General features: G+C 33.0%; 1 protein-coding gene across 1 annotated transcript in view; it reads right to left on the bottom strand.

Moving 5' to 3' along the window:
- The window catches only part of LRP1B (LDL receptor related protein 1B), a 1140323-nt gene that overhangs the window by 213068 nt on the left and 910154 nt on the right, over positions 1 to 17101 (bottom strand). The window contains exons 44-46 of the mRNA XM_063429375.1: positions 10637 to 10829; positions 8946 to 9071; positions 6535 to 6663 (exon numbers count right to left, since the gene is read on the bottom strand). Coding sequence (XP_063285445.1) covers positions 6535 to 6663; positions 8946 to 9071; positions 10637 to 10829 — 448 coding nt within the window. The remainder of the gene's footprint in view (positions 1 to 6534; positions 6664 to 8945; positions 9072 to 10636; positions 10830 to 17101) is intronic.

Below are 17101 nucleotides of genomic sequence, written 5' to 3' on the forward strand. Positions count from 1 at the left end.
AAGAAATATATAGTATAACTATTTATTAGAAATAGCCCCAATTAAAACATGCATGCATTTAATTATGCATTTTTTCATTGGAGGTTTTTCTAAAACCAGATTGCAAAAGCTCTTGCCTGCAGCCTTCGCAAGACCTCCCCTTCTAACCCCACCCAGACTGTTGGTAGCTGTCCAATCACAGACTTCCTAATCACTAAGAAGTCTTTGCAAGGCAGGTGCTCTCAGCAGTTGCTGCCTATTGAATTTAGCTTCAGTGAGCTAAACAACCAGGAAGTAACAGGACTAGTTGTATGATTGACAGCCAGGGGGTTGTAACAAAGTTAATTCATAGAAGTGATAATTTCTATTGATATCTTCACTTTTTCTAAAATGAAAAAAAAGAGGATACACTCTTTACACATAAACCTTTCCTTTTCTGTTCCTTTAACCCTTTAAGACCGGAGGGCGTACTATTACGCCCTATTTTAAGTGGCTCTAAACTCCGCCGGGCTCAATAGTACGCCCTCCATTTTTTTTAACTTACCCGGTCATCGGCGATCCCACGCTGGCAATCGTGGTTGGGGGACTCCGGCCATGTGAGAGTGAGGTCCTTGTGAGGACCTCACAATCACATGGCCGGGTTAGCTGGCTCAGGCATTGCCAGCAGGGAGACTAACTGTAATGACAGTAACTGTAATGACAGTTAGTCCCCCTGCTGGCTGAATTCAAAATAAAATTAAATCAGTGTAAAAAAATAATAATTATATACTTAGATCATATATATATATTATATACATACACACACATACACTGTCTAGGTGTATTTTACTATTAATATATATATATATATATATATATAAACTGCAAATGTCCCGCACTCAATGTACCGGTCTTGTGCTTGCCTCGGTGCTGCCTCAGCCTTCAATATATTCAAATGGAAAGAGTGCACTCAAAGGTCTTCTTAAGGATATAAACGATTTATTTTACCAAAATTTCAAAAGACATACAAGTCGACGTTTCAGTCCTCGTGGGACTTTTTTCAAGACTTGAAAAAAGTCCCACGAGGACTGAAACGTCGACTTGTATGTCTTTTGAAATTTTGGTAAAATAAATCGTTGATATCCTTAAGAAGACCTTTGAGTGCACTCTTTCCATTTGAATATATATATATATATATATATATATATATATATATATATATATAATTATATATATATATATATATATATTAATATCAAATTACACGTAGACTAATACTGATTAAATATATATATATAATTATTGTTATATATATTTATATATAATATAAAAAATAATAATATGTAAATACATTAAAAAATTAAATTAAAAATATAATAAAAAAAATAATAAAAAAAAAATATATAGATGTGTGTAACTTCGTTCTAACTGTATTGTGATATTAATATATATATATATATATTTATATCAAAATACATGTAGAACAAAATAATATATATATATATATATATCTATATACATAAATATATACGTATATATCACTATATATACCTATATATAAATAAAAATATTTAAAAAAAATTATATATATATATATATATATATATAGATACACATATATACAAATATGTATATATATATATACATATATTAATTCTAAACATATATTTATGTAATATTTTTTACATAATTAGGTATCTTAAATAATTACAATTAGCTGGACCTGCCTGACAACCCATGCCGAAAGTAAAGGGAATTTAATTTGCTAGCACTATATTTAACCCTATAACTTTCCAAAACACCATAAAACCTGTACATGGGGGGTACTGTTCTACTCGGGAGACTTCACTGAACACAAATATTAGTGTTTCAAAACAGTAAAATGTATTACAACGATGATATCGCCCGTAAAAGTGACGTTTTTTGCATTTTTCACGCACAAACAGCACTTACACAGACGATATTATTGCTGCAATACTTTTTACTGTTTTGAAATACAAAGATTTGTGTTCAGCAAAGTCTCCCAAGTACAATAGTACCCCTCATGTACAGGTTTTATGGTGTTTTCAAAAGTTACAGCGTCAAATATAAGGCTTGTGTTTAATTTTTTTCACATTGAAATTTGCCAGATTGGTTATGTTGCCTTTGAGACCCTATGGTAGCCCAAGAGTGAAAATTACCGCTATGATGGCATACCATTTGCAATAGTAGACAACCCAAGGTATTGAAAACGGGGTATGTCCAGTCTTTTTTAGTAGCCACTTAGTCACAAACACTGGCCAAAATTGGCTTTTTTTGCATTTTTCACACACAAACAAATACTAACGCTAACTTTGGCCAGTGTTTGTGACCAAATGGCTACTAAAAAAGACTGGACATACCCCATTTGCAATACTTTGGGTTGTCTACTATTGCAAATGGTATGCCATTATGGGTGTACATTTAATTCCTGGGCTACTATACAGTCCCAAAGGCAACGTAACCAATCTGGCGAATTTCAATTTCAAATGTAACGTGCTATATTTGACCCTGTAACTTCCCAAAACACCATAAAACCTGTACATAGGGGGTACTGTTTTACACGTGAGACTTTGCTGAATATAAAAACAAATCTTATTTTCTCCCATTTGTTTCATATTAAATTATGTTTCATAGCTAAATATTTGATATTAAATGAAAGCCCTGTGTCCTCTGAATAAAATGATATATAATAAGGGGGGTGCATTTAATATGAAAGAGGTGAATTACGGTTGGACAGACATATAGCGCAAATGCCAGGTTTTGTTAACGTTTTGTTTTGTTCACAACGTGTACATTTGGCTCAGTCCTTAAAGGGTTAATACTTATATGTAAGTGCTCAAGATGCATCAGGCAATAATTATTACCTCAAAACATATTCAGGAATTAAAAAAAAAACCACTTATGTATTCTCTGGAGTTTATTTCTAAAGCATAGCCATTTTCTAAAGTATATGGAAAACTCCGAAATATGTAAATTTTAGAGCAAGGACCAACACATGACCTTTTGACCATCTCTTTTAATAAGTTATGACATATAAAACAGGAGTTATCCAGAGTGTATAATCATATTTAAAAGTGTACGGTGTATCACCACCTAGTTTCAAAAGGTCCTTTTTTTTTTTTTTTACAAATTATATGAAAGTAATGCTAATTGTAATATTTGAAGTGCACATCTGAAATATTTTTTTTAACAAAAAAATCTCATATGTGCATTCGAAATAAATGAATCACAAATTCACAAAAGTGACACAACTAAGCAAACATTAATGTTTTTGTTTTCCAAAATCGAATGTGTGAAAATCTAATCAAGAGAAAATTTTTGCAACTGTGGTGTCATATGCCGTGGGGTTAACAAAACCATTGTTTAGTGTATGCTTATTTTAAATGTATATTACATAACAACATAATATGTGTGCTAAGTACCTAAAGAAGAAACACATTTCACATTGTATTATATTTATGTATTTATTTTCTGCATGCATTCATTGCTTGTAAATGTATTAATATTTTTTTAAATATTTTAATTTATATATTCTGTTTTATTATGTTACTTTGCAACTGTAGCATGGGTTGTTATTTTGAGTTATTATACTCTAATACTCTATAGTGTCCATTAGTCCCAGCTCCATCAATAATTACCATAATATAAAACTAGAGAAAATGTAAATTATACCTAACCATATATTGCAGATTTATAATTTACCAAGATATTATTAAGACCATTTAGTTAGCTAAACTTGACCTTAATAAATGGCTATTCATTGTAGTGCGTTCTGTAAGGATAATTATAGTTTCCAGGGTTTTAGAGATCTCACATATTTTATTCTCAAGTAGGCACTTGAAGAATAAAAGTTGTTCATGGTAAAATAATTAACTATTATCATTTTATTTATTAAGCGCACATTTAGAATTGTGAAGTGTATCACTGTCAATTTGCCAGCTGAGAAAAAATAAATAAATAATGCACTCGATGACACACAATGGAACTTAATTTCAAGGGCATCATACTGAGGAAAATCTAAGCTTATTATAACAAGGACCTGTGAAGTTACAGGGTTTTTTTTGTCGCCGATGGTTGATTAAGTTCTTTTAAAGGAACCACTATACCATTTGTACGCAAAGCATACAATCAGCCATAGCGAGGTGATGGCAGGGGAATAATCTCCCTTTTTACATGGGAGGTACTGATGAGTGGGAGAAATCCTGTAGAGGTGGTTGGTATGTCAATCAAATGGACATGTGAGTAGTAACTTGTATTAATAGGTGCTAACCAGGTTAATGGGGAACAAGCAATACTAGACCCATTAAAGTGACACTGCAGGCATCAGTACTACTTTAATGCATTTGATAGGTTTTGGCCTCATTAATATGCTGCGTTTTTTTTGCATGCTCAAAACTTTAAAGTTTTTGCAAAAATGCTGTACCATAAGCCGGCCTCTTTAACCACACCCCCTCACTCCAAGAAAAGACTTCCTTATCAGAGGTATGTACACAGCTCAGCTACTAACAGTACTGAATGATCTGAACTACAAAACAACCTGCATTAGAAGGAGAGAACACCCAGGGAGACATATAGTAAGAATATTACTACCTTTTTATAGTTACTCTGACTGTCTGCAGTCCAGTTGTAGATTAAAAGATACTCACTCAGTGCTCTTAGGGCTGAGACAATATGCATACTTTTGATAAAGATGTCTTTCTGGCATGAGTGGGTGTGACTAATGAGGCATTTTTTTGTGCAAAAGCTATAACGACTTGAGCATTTGAATGTCCCTTTAATGATTCTATTTCTATAATTATATTATCCTTCCAATATCAGATACATCTATATTATATGCCTTGGGTTTTAAACTGACACATTCAGATACTACAGATGGGCTATAACAACAATGTCAGGAATTTGTATAAAAGAATTTGATCCTTATACAGTTGAATATTGCATCGCTATGTGAAATAAATTACAGTTTGTAGCTTTCAGCAATACAAACTTTTCAAGCAAATGAACAACTTAAAATCTTTCCATAAGAGGTCGTGAACTTTCGCACTTGAGATTGAAATGACTTCCTTTCAGCCACAAAATAGAACTGTCAATTTACAGATTGCCAGAGGTCTCTATTATAGCAACTAGTTGATGTTATCTTATTTGCCTTCCCTTTACATTTGCAAATCCTCAATGGTATTGATAAACCAAAGAAAAATTCCTTTTCTATGATTACTTTTCGTTATGTTATTATTTGAAAAAATATATATATACCATGAATTATTTCTTTTACCAGATAGCATTATTTCCAAACGGAATATATTATTGTTATAGCGTGATTTTTTATTAATGTGCAGATATGCAATCTATAGATTGTTTTTTTCTGAAGGGTATTTATAGCATTTTTATTAATAAAAATGTGTATTTCATATTTTGCTTTTGACTAATTTAAGCTTTAAAATACATGATAAACAGTGAGACAGTTAGTTAGAAAGTAAGACATAAAAGCAGTTAGGCAGGAATATAAATTGAAAGACATAAAAGCAAAAAGACTGATATAGACACAGAAAAAGAGAAAAATAACAGACACATTTAAAAATGATATATACTTATATATTTTGTAATTTATTTAAGACTGATTATTAAATCAGTTACTAGTAGAAGCAAATAGACAATAACATATATCGCTGGTATGTAAAAGACATATTAATTTGTTAAAAATTACATTTGAATTAAAATAGGCCTATCGTCATTTTATATATATATATATATATATATATATATATATATATATATATATATATTTATTTGTTTTTAATCTGAAAGTGTAAATTAGCCTTTTAAAAGATCTATCTATTTATATTTCCAGTGAATTGTAATAAAACATCCAACTAAAAACAACAAAGTAAAACTATAAATTTACACATAATTCTTTCCCCTTTCACCATTTTCCAGGACTGTAGTCCCCGTATAATATTTGCGTGGTTTAGAAGGCAATGGTGGCTTCAGGTACAAGCAGGAGCAATGCACGCAATGTCATAAAGTCAATGGTCATCATCTTGATTTTTTATAAGGTCAACACAAGTGGATACTGAGAGGGAGTTATAAAGTTAATGTTTTCTATATTTTTTGTGTAAAATTTTTTTTAATTAAGAACTTGTATGTTTATATTCCATAAAACATGCCTGACGCAAAGTAGACGGACAAGTAAAAGGGAAAAACTGAACGATGTAAAAAGATATAATTGAAAAATAATCAGATGCATCCAGCTATTATAAACAAATGTAAAATGTACAAATGCTGTTAATTTAAATTTTGCAGACACAGACTTTAGCTTTATAGGTAATTATACGATATAGACAACAGTACCACAGGTACTCAACAGCAAATGTTAGTCTGTCACTGTTGATAGCCCCATAATTGTCAATGTATATTATTACATTAATATTTTCATATTAATCATCATTAGATGTATTCTATAATTGTCAAACCATACTACACAAACCATAACAATCATCCTATTAGTTCTATAGCTCTTTCTGTGCACAAGAATAGAAAACTTATATTAACACTTACCACAATATGATAGTTTTTCATCTGATCTGTCTTTGCAGTGAACAATTCCGTCACATGTTAGTTGGTAATCGATGCATTCACCGTTTGAACATTCAAACTCAGAAAAAGTGTTGCAGGATGTGTTCCTTCCTAAAAAAAATGACAGTAAAAAGATGATGTGTTAAAATAAATTCATACAATCTAAACGTGTGAAATAATAGTGCGACACTACTAATGGGCCATTTTTTTAAAGGTAATGATGTAATTCTCTACTCCCTTATAATGATGGAAGACAATATCTGTAAGAAACAGTTGCAATTTTACTTTTGACATAGTGGACATTTTCATGAAAGGCAAAATATTGTGGTATTTATTTATGCTGTAATTTATTTTAAACTTCATTATTAGAGTGTTTTGTTTTTTTTATTACATACTGTATACACAGAGGAAGTACCACACGTCTACATTTTAATAATAACATTTAATCTTGTGCATTCAAATGCCTAAGCAATTCTCAAATCACGTCCCAAGGACCATTGATGATCCAAATTCTGTTGCTATCTGCATTAGAGCTGCATTAGGGAATCCCTAAAATCTGCACTGTCACTGGTCAAAATTCTATATACAAGCAAGATTCAAAGAATGTGATACAACTGGCCTCTGTGTCAGTGCTACTACACATCCACAGTGAAATCAATCCCTAAATTCCAAAAAATAACCTAAATACAAAACACGCAATAGTGGATAGTGCACTAGTAAGTGATCACAGTCTCCTTCAATGAGAATATTGAAGTGAATAGGTAAAAAAGGAATATAGATACATTAAATATACCCCCAAAATAGGATGTTCTGATGGATCTGAAAGATAAAATGCTCACAATAGGGCAATATAGTCTGCTCACATTGATATTGATTGGTACAGACTATATTGCCCTATTGTGAGCATTTTATCTCTCAGATCCATCAGGAAATCCGATTTTTGGGTATATTTCATGTATCTATATTCCTTTTTCACCGATTCACTTATGTATGTTTGAATATAATATTCACATTGAAGGAGATTATGATCACTAGTGCACTATCCACTATTGTGTGTTTTGTATTTAAAATTCTATATACGCTTACTTAAAATTTAAAACATGATTACATTGATTGTTTCCTGAACTCCAAAACTATAACTGAATTGCTTAATTTTTTTTGAAAGTGGAAATCTATTTTATTCTAAGAAAAAATGTTCAGATAATTTTACTCATACATACATATCTTTAGTTAATGTACTTATTTTTTGTTATTAGGCAAAAAGCACATATTAAAAGGATGGCTAGCCAGGAGAAGGTTTGGGACTGTTCTGCAGAAGTATGTAGGCACACTAAATCCAACCTGCTTCATCAAATAAACCCACATAGTTCAGCCTTTGGGTGTAAGATAGTTCTCTACAGATTCATTGCCGATTCTGAGGACCCCAACACTATTAAAAGGCAATCATCTTACAAAAAGGGAGGAATGAGAGGGAGTTGTTCCATTACACTGGCCAACCACCAAACATGTATGGAGTGTAATAATTAGGACCCTTTAGAAATCCCTGGGAATCGATGTTTGTTGTTTGTTTTTTGTTTTTTTACTATGCATGAGTGTGAAAGGATAAAAATAATTGCTCACTTTCTTCAAAATGGGTGATAAAAGCTAACCTCTATATAACTGCTTATGTAGTCTATTGATGGATTGATTTTTTTAAAAAAAAAATAGAAGCTTTTCCTATACCAGATTAGGGACTTACTGTGATGAATCCACAACAATTACTGATCATTATACTTTATTTATAAAGAGCCAGCACATTCTTCACCACTGTACATCAGTAAATTAGTACAAGTAAAAAAAAACAAAAGTACAGTATCTGAGACAATAAAAAATTTGGTGAACCAATACAGAAGGACATGAGGACCTTATTCCCATTGACGACTTGAAATCTAGATGTATAGAAGGTTTGAGAAACAGGAGGTGGAGACTGTAAATTTGAGAATTATGTTTATAGAGAGTGAAATGAGGACATTTACAGGTTAAGTGGAATACGTTAATTACTGAATTAAGTGGTAGACTTCCCTGAACAGGAGCTCTTAAAGGAAGCAAATTTTAGATATTCAGTCCTAATTGAAGGCTGATTATGATTAACTTAATTTAGATTAAGATATTTCCATTCAAGGAAATCTTGACTAATTTGAAACTCAATTTTCTTTTTAAAAATGTGAGTTTCCAAATTTCCTGAATTGCTCCAAAGAATTTGAGCTAGTTTTACCAAAGCAAATTTGGAATTTAATAAATAAATTCATAACCAATTTTCTTTGTCTTTATACTTTAGTTCTTACATTTTCTTCAAAAACAGCAAATACTGAATTTCTTTTCTTTTTTTTTCAGTTTTAGAATATATTACTTACTCACACATCTGTTGTCATCTAATAAAATTCGATCTCCTCTGCATGAGCAGTTCACTCGACCATCTGGAGTAAGAAGGCAAAGATCTTGACACCCTCCATTCATGTAAGAACAAGGTGACAAATCACCTAAAAGTAAATAGAGCGAAACAACATATGTTAAGTGAATACAGTACAGTGCAACTTCTTGCAAATTAAAATAGCTTTGTCAATTTATTTATGACAGTTTTCTCCTTAATATTTCTATACTTTTTTTGCAATGTTTCATGTTTCTAAGCTATAGCTGTATTGATATTGGAACTACTGAAGCTTAATAACTTCACTTTCTGATGACAATCTAACACACAACGTGAATGTGAATTCATTTCTGGGGCTTAAAGGAACACTATAATGTCAGGTATACAATTACCGTCTTTCCCCGAAAATAAGATAGGGTCTTATATTAATTTTTTTTTCCCCCAAAAAAACTCACTAGGGCTTATTTTCAGAGCATGTCTTATTTCAGGTAAAACCGGTAAAAAAAAACATGTGCTAGAAAGCAGGTCAACATTCGGGGGAATTCCACCAAACATTCACTAGGGCCAGTTCACTAGGGCATGGAATCCTGCAAATCTATTTTCATGGAAACTTTCCAGAACATGGATTTGCTTACTTGCGAATGGAATCCGGCAAATCTATGTTTGGGGAAAATTCCCTGAACATATATTGGTGAAGTAGTGACTAGCGACTAAGGCTTATTTTTGGGCTAGGGCTTATATTATGAGCATCCCCTGAAAATAAGCTAGGATGTCTTATTTTCAGGGAAACAGGGTATGTATTCCTGACACTACAGGGGTAAATAACAGTTTAGTCCCTCAGCCCCTCTTACCTCCAATGAGAAAGGTGATTTACTCACCCTTTTCCAGCACTGCATGGGTCTGGTCATTCCTGGCCCCACCCACACTCCATCCCCTTGGCTAACAGATTCTTTGGCTGAGATCATCCAACTTGATAATCTCAGTCATTTAAATGCTTTTTCATAGGAAAGCATTGGTAGACTATCACGCATGCGCGGCAAAAGGCAGCTCTGCACCAGTCAGCATCTACTCATGGAGATGCATTGACTCAAAGCATCTTTATGGGGAAAGTTCAGCGTCTCCATGCAGAGCGTGGAGACACTGAATGTCAGTGATACACGTTGTGCCACTAGAGGTGTTACTAGGCACCAATATAAGCACAGTTTTTTTCTCTGAAAAGTCAGTGTTTACATTAAAAAGCCTGCAAGGACTGGATATAGACACCAGAACAACTTTGTCAAATGGTAGTTGTTCAGTTGTTGTCCCTATAAATCCTCTTGCTTTTTATCAAAACTCTATAAACATCTGCTGATTTCAGGCATCAATTATATATTATTATTATTATTTATGGCCTATTAACCTATTAAAGAATAACAAAACACATGGACAAAATAAGTCTACATATGTAAAAAAAGTTTAACATAAAAAAAAAATAATAATAACTGAATTTGCACGTGATGATGGAGCCAGGCAAATATAATGTTTCAAGACAACATCACAAACTAAAATGTAAAAAAAAATCATCCATATCTCGGGGTTGCTGTTCATCTTCTTTGAGCAATTTAAATGTATTAGTGCAAATGTCACATACATTGCAATTGTATTTTTAAAAATAATAAATGAAAAATTTAAACTTACAGCTGTTGCTTTCATTTGCCACTGCTATGATTCCCATGGGCTGATGGGGTATGTCTGATCGAAGAACCTTAGTTTCCCCTCCAGTGTATTTATTGGAGCGAAGAATCGCTCTTCTCACCCAGTCTGACCAGAATATATAGTCATCATAAACAGCAAGGCTCAAGAAGGTTCCTGGTCCAGATCTAACAATCACCTGCATGCAAAATGGGATCTCAATGAACTTTGAGACACATGTTTTATGGGCAGTTTGAGGACAATTTAGCTACCATCAAGAATATCTAGAATAAACAAAGTGGTGTTGCACTCCTGGGGATAGGTATGGGAACCAATGTACCTCCTTGTGCTCTGTGGTGGAGGCCTGCACACTCCAGGTAATGGTATTTAGTATAAAGTCTACAAGTTCTACAGGAAGGATGAAGGAAAATAAAAATAAAATGTTTCATATGTATACATGATTAAGGCAAATGGGCCAAAACTTATTTTTATATATTCCAGTCTTCAATATACATCCTTCCTGATGAAACAGAGGACTTTATATTGAAAGCCATTAATAATATTCAATTGATTCCCATTGTTCCATTTTTATAGCTTTGTCACAAATTGCTTTTTACAAATAATCCCTTTTTGTTTAGTAGAAATTTTTTTTTGTTTATTAAAAAGAAATACGCAAAAACTAGCAATTCAATATGGCAACATAAACAATCAAAGCTGAAGGCAGCCTAATGTTAAAATAAATGAGCTACAAATCACGCTAACTCAATTTACATGTAAAATCCACTCAGGCAATTTGCATCAGTAATGATTAAGGATTTGCTAACAAATTAATCCAGGCTCATGTGTAGGAACAGCTTTGAAGTATATTTAGTATTAAGCTGCCTTGTTTGTAAATTAAGGGCCAGTTTATAGATTTTTCAGATAAGTTAGTAACCTTTAAAATTCCTGATGGTATAAGTTTTTTGGCTGTAAATCAGATTTATTGAATCAAATATGAAACATTTACAGAACATTTTTACAAGAAATGCATTTTAAAATATGTATATACAACAAGAAGCACTCATAGTATTTAATGGAAGCAAATCTACGCATCTGAAAGGTTAGTTGCTCAGTCTACTTGTCATGGTTTGTGTAAGTTATGGTATTTCTAAACGCCATTTTGACTGTGAACTAACAAAAAAATAATAAATGCATTAAGCACTAATAAAAAAAAGAATATATTAATTTGCCAACAAGCGATCACTTACTGCGGTGAGCTGCTACCACACCGATATGTTTAAAGAGATTATAGCTCTCCACTGAATATTGATTGTTGACTATTTTGACTGTATTCGTGATTTCAGCGTTACTATATTTATTACATAGTAAAAATTGATTTTGGTGTACACATATACATATCTGGTTGTGAATATGTCAGATTTTACAATGCAAATTATTTGGATTCATGCAAATAGAATCTTGGATAATAATAGGGGTCATATCTTCTCCACAGACTTTAAGTCTCTGTACAGGGATGTCATAAAGGATTATTATACTCTCATACCTCCAGACCTCTGTAATTTGCTAATAGATGTGGGTTGGTGCATCACCAAAACTTCAGATAAGGATTCTTAGGTGTCAATTCTTGGCAGCAGTTCTTGCTCAGAGTGGCTTGCTCACTAAAATTATATGTCTATTCTAAGGCTAGCCCTACATCCTGAGAGACAATCATCATATTCCTTCAGACATTATACATCCAATATATGTGGAAACCTCTCCAAGATAAAGTGCATTAAGTCTCTCATTCACATATGCATGGACAGCTTTTTCTTAATTAATAAGATACCAAGAGGATGTAATCAGTAATTAACATTTTTTATTTAGGCCATCAGTGGTTAGCAGTATAGAAGTAGAAATTCTAAATGTGTTCATCCAATCTGATCACAGGTATATTTATGTATTAAAACAATTGACAAATGACCCCTTCCCATTTACACTGAAGGCCTTACTGATACACTAGAATGACCTCCTATTCTGTTCACATGATTAATGCTGCCAAATCACATATCTTAGAAAAGCTCATTCATATTTCTAATGAGTTACTAGACTCCTACTGTAGCACTGCACATGGTACATCTGGAAGATTTCCTATAAGCCGCATGGAAGTCAGTCAATAATAGTTTTGGGACACTGCATAAATGCAAAGCTCAGATAATGTACAGTGTTATGCATTTTTGCTATGGAACATTATATGTTATCTGTTACCCCACCTCCTCTTTTTTTTTGCTTTAACCATAACCAAAGAAAAATGCAGTTGACTTCATTTTACTGACCAGTTTAAAATTTGTATTTTCTGTATATGTGAAAACTTAATACAGACTATTTACAAAAAAAAACCCTAAACTAAGCAAGAACAAAAAACTAAATACCATTATGTATGGTGTTATAGGATGATACAATTACTCCTCACAGAATACAAAGGAGACATCATCTCAATTCAAATCTGGATCTGTATTTGAACCAGATTGAAGTGTTAAAGGGGAACTTTTGGCATCTTTGCATTTTTTGCATTTTTCAAAGGTGATATGTCCACTGGAATTGTGGTGGCTGGAGGGTTACAGTTAGGCAGGTATGTGTAACTTAAAATTCTCTCTGTGGCAATGTTATCTTCCCATCACCGTGCTTCCTCAGCTCCCGTTCACTTCACCTGTCAGGAGTTCTTTTCACTATTATATTGTGTATGTGTAAGTATACAAAATGTCTCATAGATAATGTTGCTCTTGTACAACAAGGTGCCATAGGCATAGGTGTTTAAATGTGTGGATTCTCCTACCAGAAAAGCATAAATTAGTTAAAAATTGGATGTCTTGCCATCCCATTCTCAGTTCAGTAAATCTGAATATTTATATTGTGAGCAAATACCTGTTTTCATCAGCTATTATTAACGTGGCAGTACTTGACAGTAGAAATTATCAAAGATTTCCAAAATCAGTAAAAGCATCCCCTTCTTTGTCTCTCCTGTATATTTTGATAGCATTTCAAAGAAATTGCAACACAGTCACAAAGAGATTTTCATGAAGATTCTATGTTAATGAAAACCTCAAAAGTGACTGAGCCGCTTTAACAGCTTTCTACATAAGACAGGTTTAGAATTGAATTCAGTTTATCTAAGGCATATGTTTTTATTAAGTTGTCAAATGCCAAATCATAGAATAAAATGACGCAGGGACAACTTTCATAACGCGTACTCTGATTATAACATTATGTACATTAAAAAAAATCGATCATTCTAATTTTTTGAATTTATAGGTCAGAAACAATCCCTATGTTTTAATCTTAAATTCGATGAACTGAAAGTGCAGACTTTATTTACATTGCCAAGCTATAGTTAACTAAACAAATAAACCGAAGCTTTATTTGAATTCAGCAAATTACTTTTCAGGACACATGCACTATCTTTGTACGATTCCTATAATAGGACCATCTGTCTTTGTAGGCCAGAAGTACATAGTCTAATCTGCATTTTAATGGAGGTGTTGCCGTAATAATGTTAAGCACATTTAGGTAAAAGTGATTCATAAAAATAATTTTCCCAAAGCAGTTCAGTAGAAAAGGAAGATAATTTTGAAATTACATTTTCTGTGCTGGGTCCATATTTCATAGATGTTCAGTACATGGCTTGTTCAAAATTACTGTCATCAATAGGAACAGATTTTAGAGAGAGAGAGAGAGAGAGAGAGAGAGAGAGAGAGAGAGAGAGAGAGTGTGTGTGTTTTTCGGATACCCCAATATCTACTATTTAATAAAGTATATAAAAAAAAAACCAAAAAACTAAAGGTGCTTGAATACATACACACACTGTACACTATCAAAAATAACATTGTGATATTAAATTACGTTACATTATTGTTCACATGTATACAATTTATGATTTAAACTAAAGTATATTTTATAACATAAAACGGATCAGTATTACTTTTACCTGTGTATGGTACACAAGTGATGTACAGTACATCTAGGTATGAGTGATTTTACATTGTGACTAAAAACAAGCATTACGTTATTTTTATGCAGCCTGAGTGGGTTCTTCCCTTTCCCTTTAATTAGCATGCATTTCTCTTAGCAAGAAAATACTATCTCCGGTACTAATTAACAGGATAGAGCTGCTATTGAAATCATGATTGTCTTTAAATTCATATAATCATAATCAGACTGAAAGAATAGAAAGGTGAATTAGTCATGCATAAATATCATTGTAAATTTAACATAAGTTGTTCTTTATATAACTCTTTTGTAAACTTGGATCACTTTGTCAAAGGACTTCTTCGCGACATATAAAATGATATTAGACAAGCTACAGTGAAGAAATGTTTAACATATTCAGTGGTAAAGGGAAATGCTACGTATGCCCGTAACTTTATAGAATGCTAATGCAAATGTATTTCATTTTTCTTGATTTATTTTCTGAGAATGGAACAATCATTAACAATAGTAAAATGGATATAAAATTATCAGGAATATTATTCATTGGAATGTAACCAGCATAAGAATTGCTTAGTGTTGGTTCTTAATTTATTAATTACCCATGACTAGTTACACAACAGGTAAAAAAAATCATGGTTATTAAAAGTACAATCTTTTTAAGAAGGTGTGGGGGTGATGTGTCTTGCCAACTAAGAGTATATATATATATGCCAATTTAATATTGTTTAGGTGTAGTGTTGTAGATGGTAGAAGGCAATGTGCACGGGCCTCAATATAATATTGTTGGATAAGCTTTTGAAATAATTTAATATTTCTGGACAACTTTTAAATAATGTTTTTCAAAATGTTAAAATATCAAAATATATAATATATGAGAATATATCAATATACCAAACCCTCATTAGTTAAAAACCAGGGGTCCGTAAATATTTCTAGCTGTTTGAGTATTGATGTAATTTCTATTTGTACCGGTTTTCAGACCCCACCTACCTGATTTTAGTTTCTGCATGGTAAATTCAGATGGTTATTCATACTTGGAGAGAGTTCAGAGAAGGGATACAAAACTGGTTCATGGATTGCAGGATAAAACTTACAAGCAAAGGTTAAAGGATCTTGACATGTATAGCTTGGAGGAAAGACGAGACAGGGGGGATATGATAGAAACATTTAAATACATAAAGATAATCAACACAGTAAAGGAGGAGACTTTATTTAAAAGAAGAAAAACTACCACAACAAGAGGACATAGTCTTAAATTAGAGGGTCAAAGGTTTAAAAATAATATCAGGAAGTATTACTTTACTGAGAGGGTAGTGGATGCATGGAATAGCCTTCCAGCTAAAGTGGTAGAGGTTAACACAGTAAGGGAGTTTAAGTATGCGTGGGATAGGCATAAAGCTATCCTATTGATTTTTACTGTATGTATTGGGGCTGATGTGTACAATGGTCATTGCTGCCACCCAGGAGGGATGGGAGTTTGAGCGCACTTGTTTTTTTGTATTTGTATTCACTTTTGTATCACACAGCTATGTTACAATGCTGCTGTCCATCCCATGTGTTCCTTATTAGGGGTTAATAAGCATGTAGGGGGTATATAAAAAAAATACCTGTTTCTGTCTCATTAGAGATATCTTTGCCATAAACTCAAGGAAGTGAAGTTAAAGGTTTGTGCAGGACCCACCTGAGAGGTTTGCCTTGACGTGGCAGGCGGGCATTCCCTCCAATGGTCATTGGAGTAACTAAATAACCTCCATTTGTTTAAATATACATAGAGATTTGGGAAGAGCTCAGGTAACATTTTTCTTTGTTTTTTACAGTATGTATTGGGGCTGATGTGTATTATGGTCGTTGCTGCCACCCAGGAGTGATGGGAGTTTGAGCGCAGGACTTGTTTTTTTTGTATAAAGCTATCCTAGACTTAAGACAAGGCAAGGGACTAATTAAAAGTATTAAAATTGGGCAGACTAGATGGACAGATGTTTTTTTATATGCCATCAGATTCTATATTTCTATGTTTAAAGGGACACTATAGTCACCAGAACAACTACAGCTTAATGTATAGTAAACAGCTTAATGTAGTTGTTCTGGTGAGTATAATCATTGCCTTCAGGCTTTTTTTCATGTAAACACTGCTTTTTCAGAGAAAAGGCAGTGTTTACATTGCCTCTAGCGACACCTCCAAGTGGCCACTCCTTAGATGGCCACTGGAGGGGCTTCCTGGGTCAGTACTGCTGAAAAAGCAGCCCTGACATTCAGTTTCCCCACGCTCTGCATGGAGACGATGCATTTTAATTTATCTCTATAAGGAGGACCTGATTGGCCAAAATTGAATTTTCCCCCACCCTCATGCCAATTTTAGCCATCCAGCATTGGATTGGCTAAAAATCAGCCATTTTGATGATGTCACAAAGGGGGTGGAAATAAGGTGAGTTTTAAAATTTTATAGGAGGGCTGAGGTGGGGGGGGGGCAAGTCACCTAAATGGTGGGGTAAACACTATAGGGTCAGG

This window comes from Pelobates fuscus, chromosome 8, assembly GCF_036172605.1.
Source record: "Pelobates fuscus isolate aPelFus1 chromosome 8, aPelFus1.pri, whole genome shotgun sequence".
Lineage (NCBI taxonomy): Eukaryota > Metazoa > Chordata > Amphibia > Anura > Pelobatidae > Pelobates > Pelobates fuscus.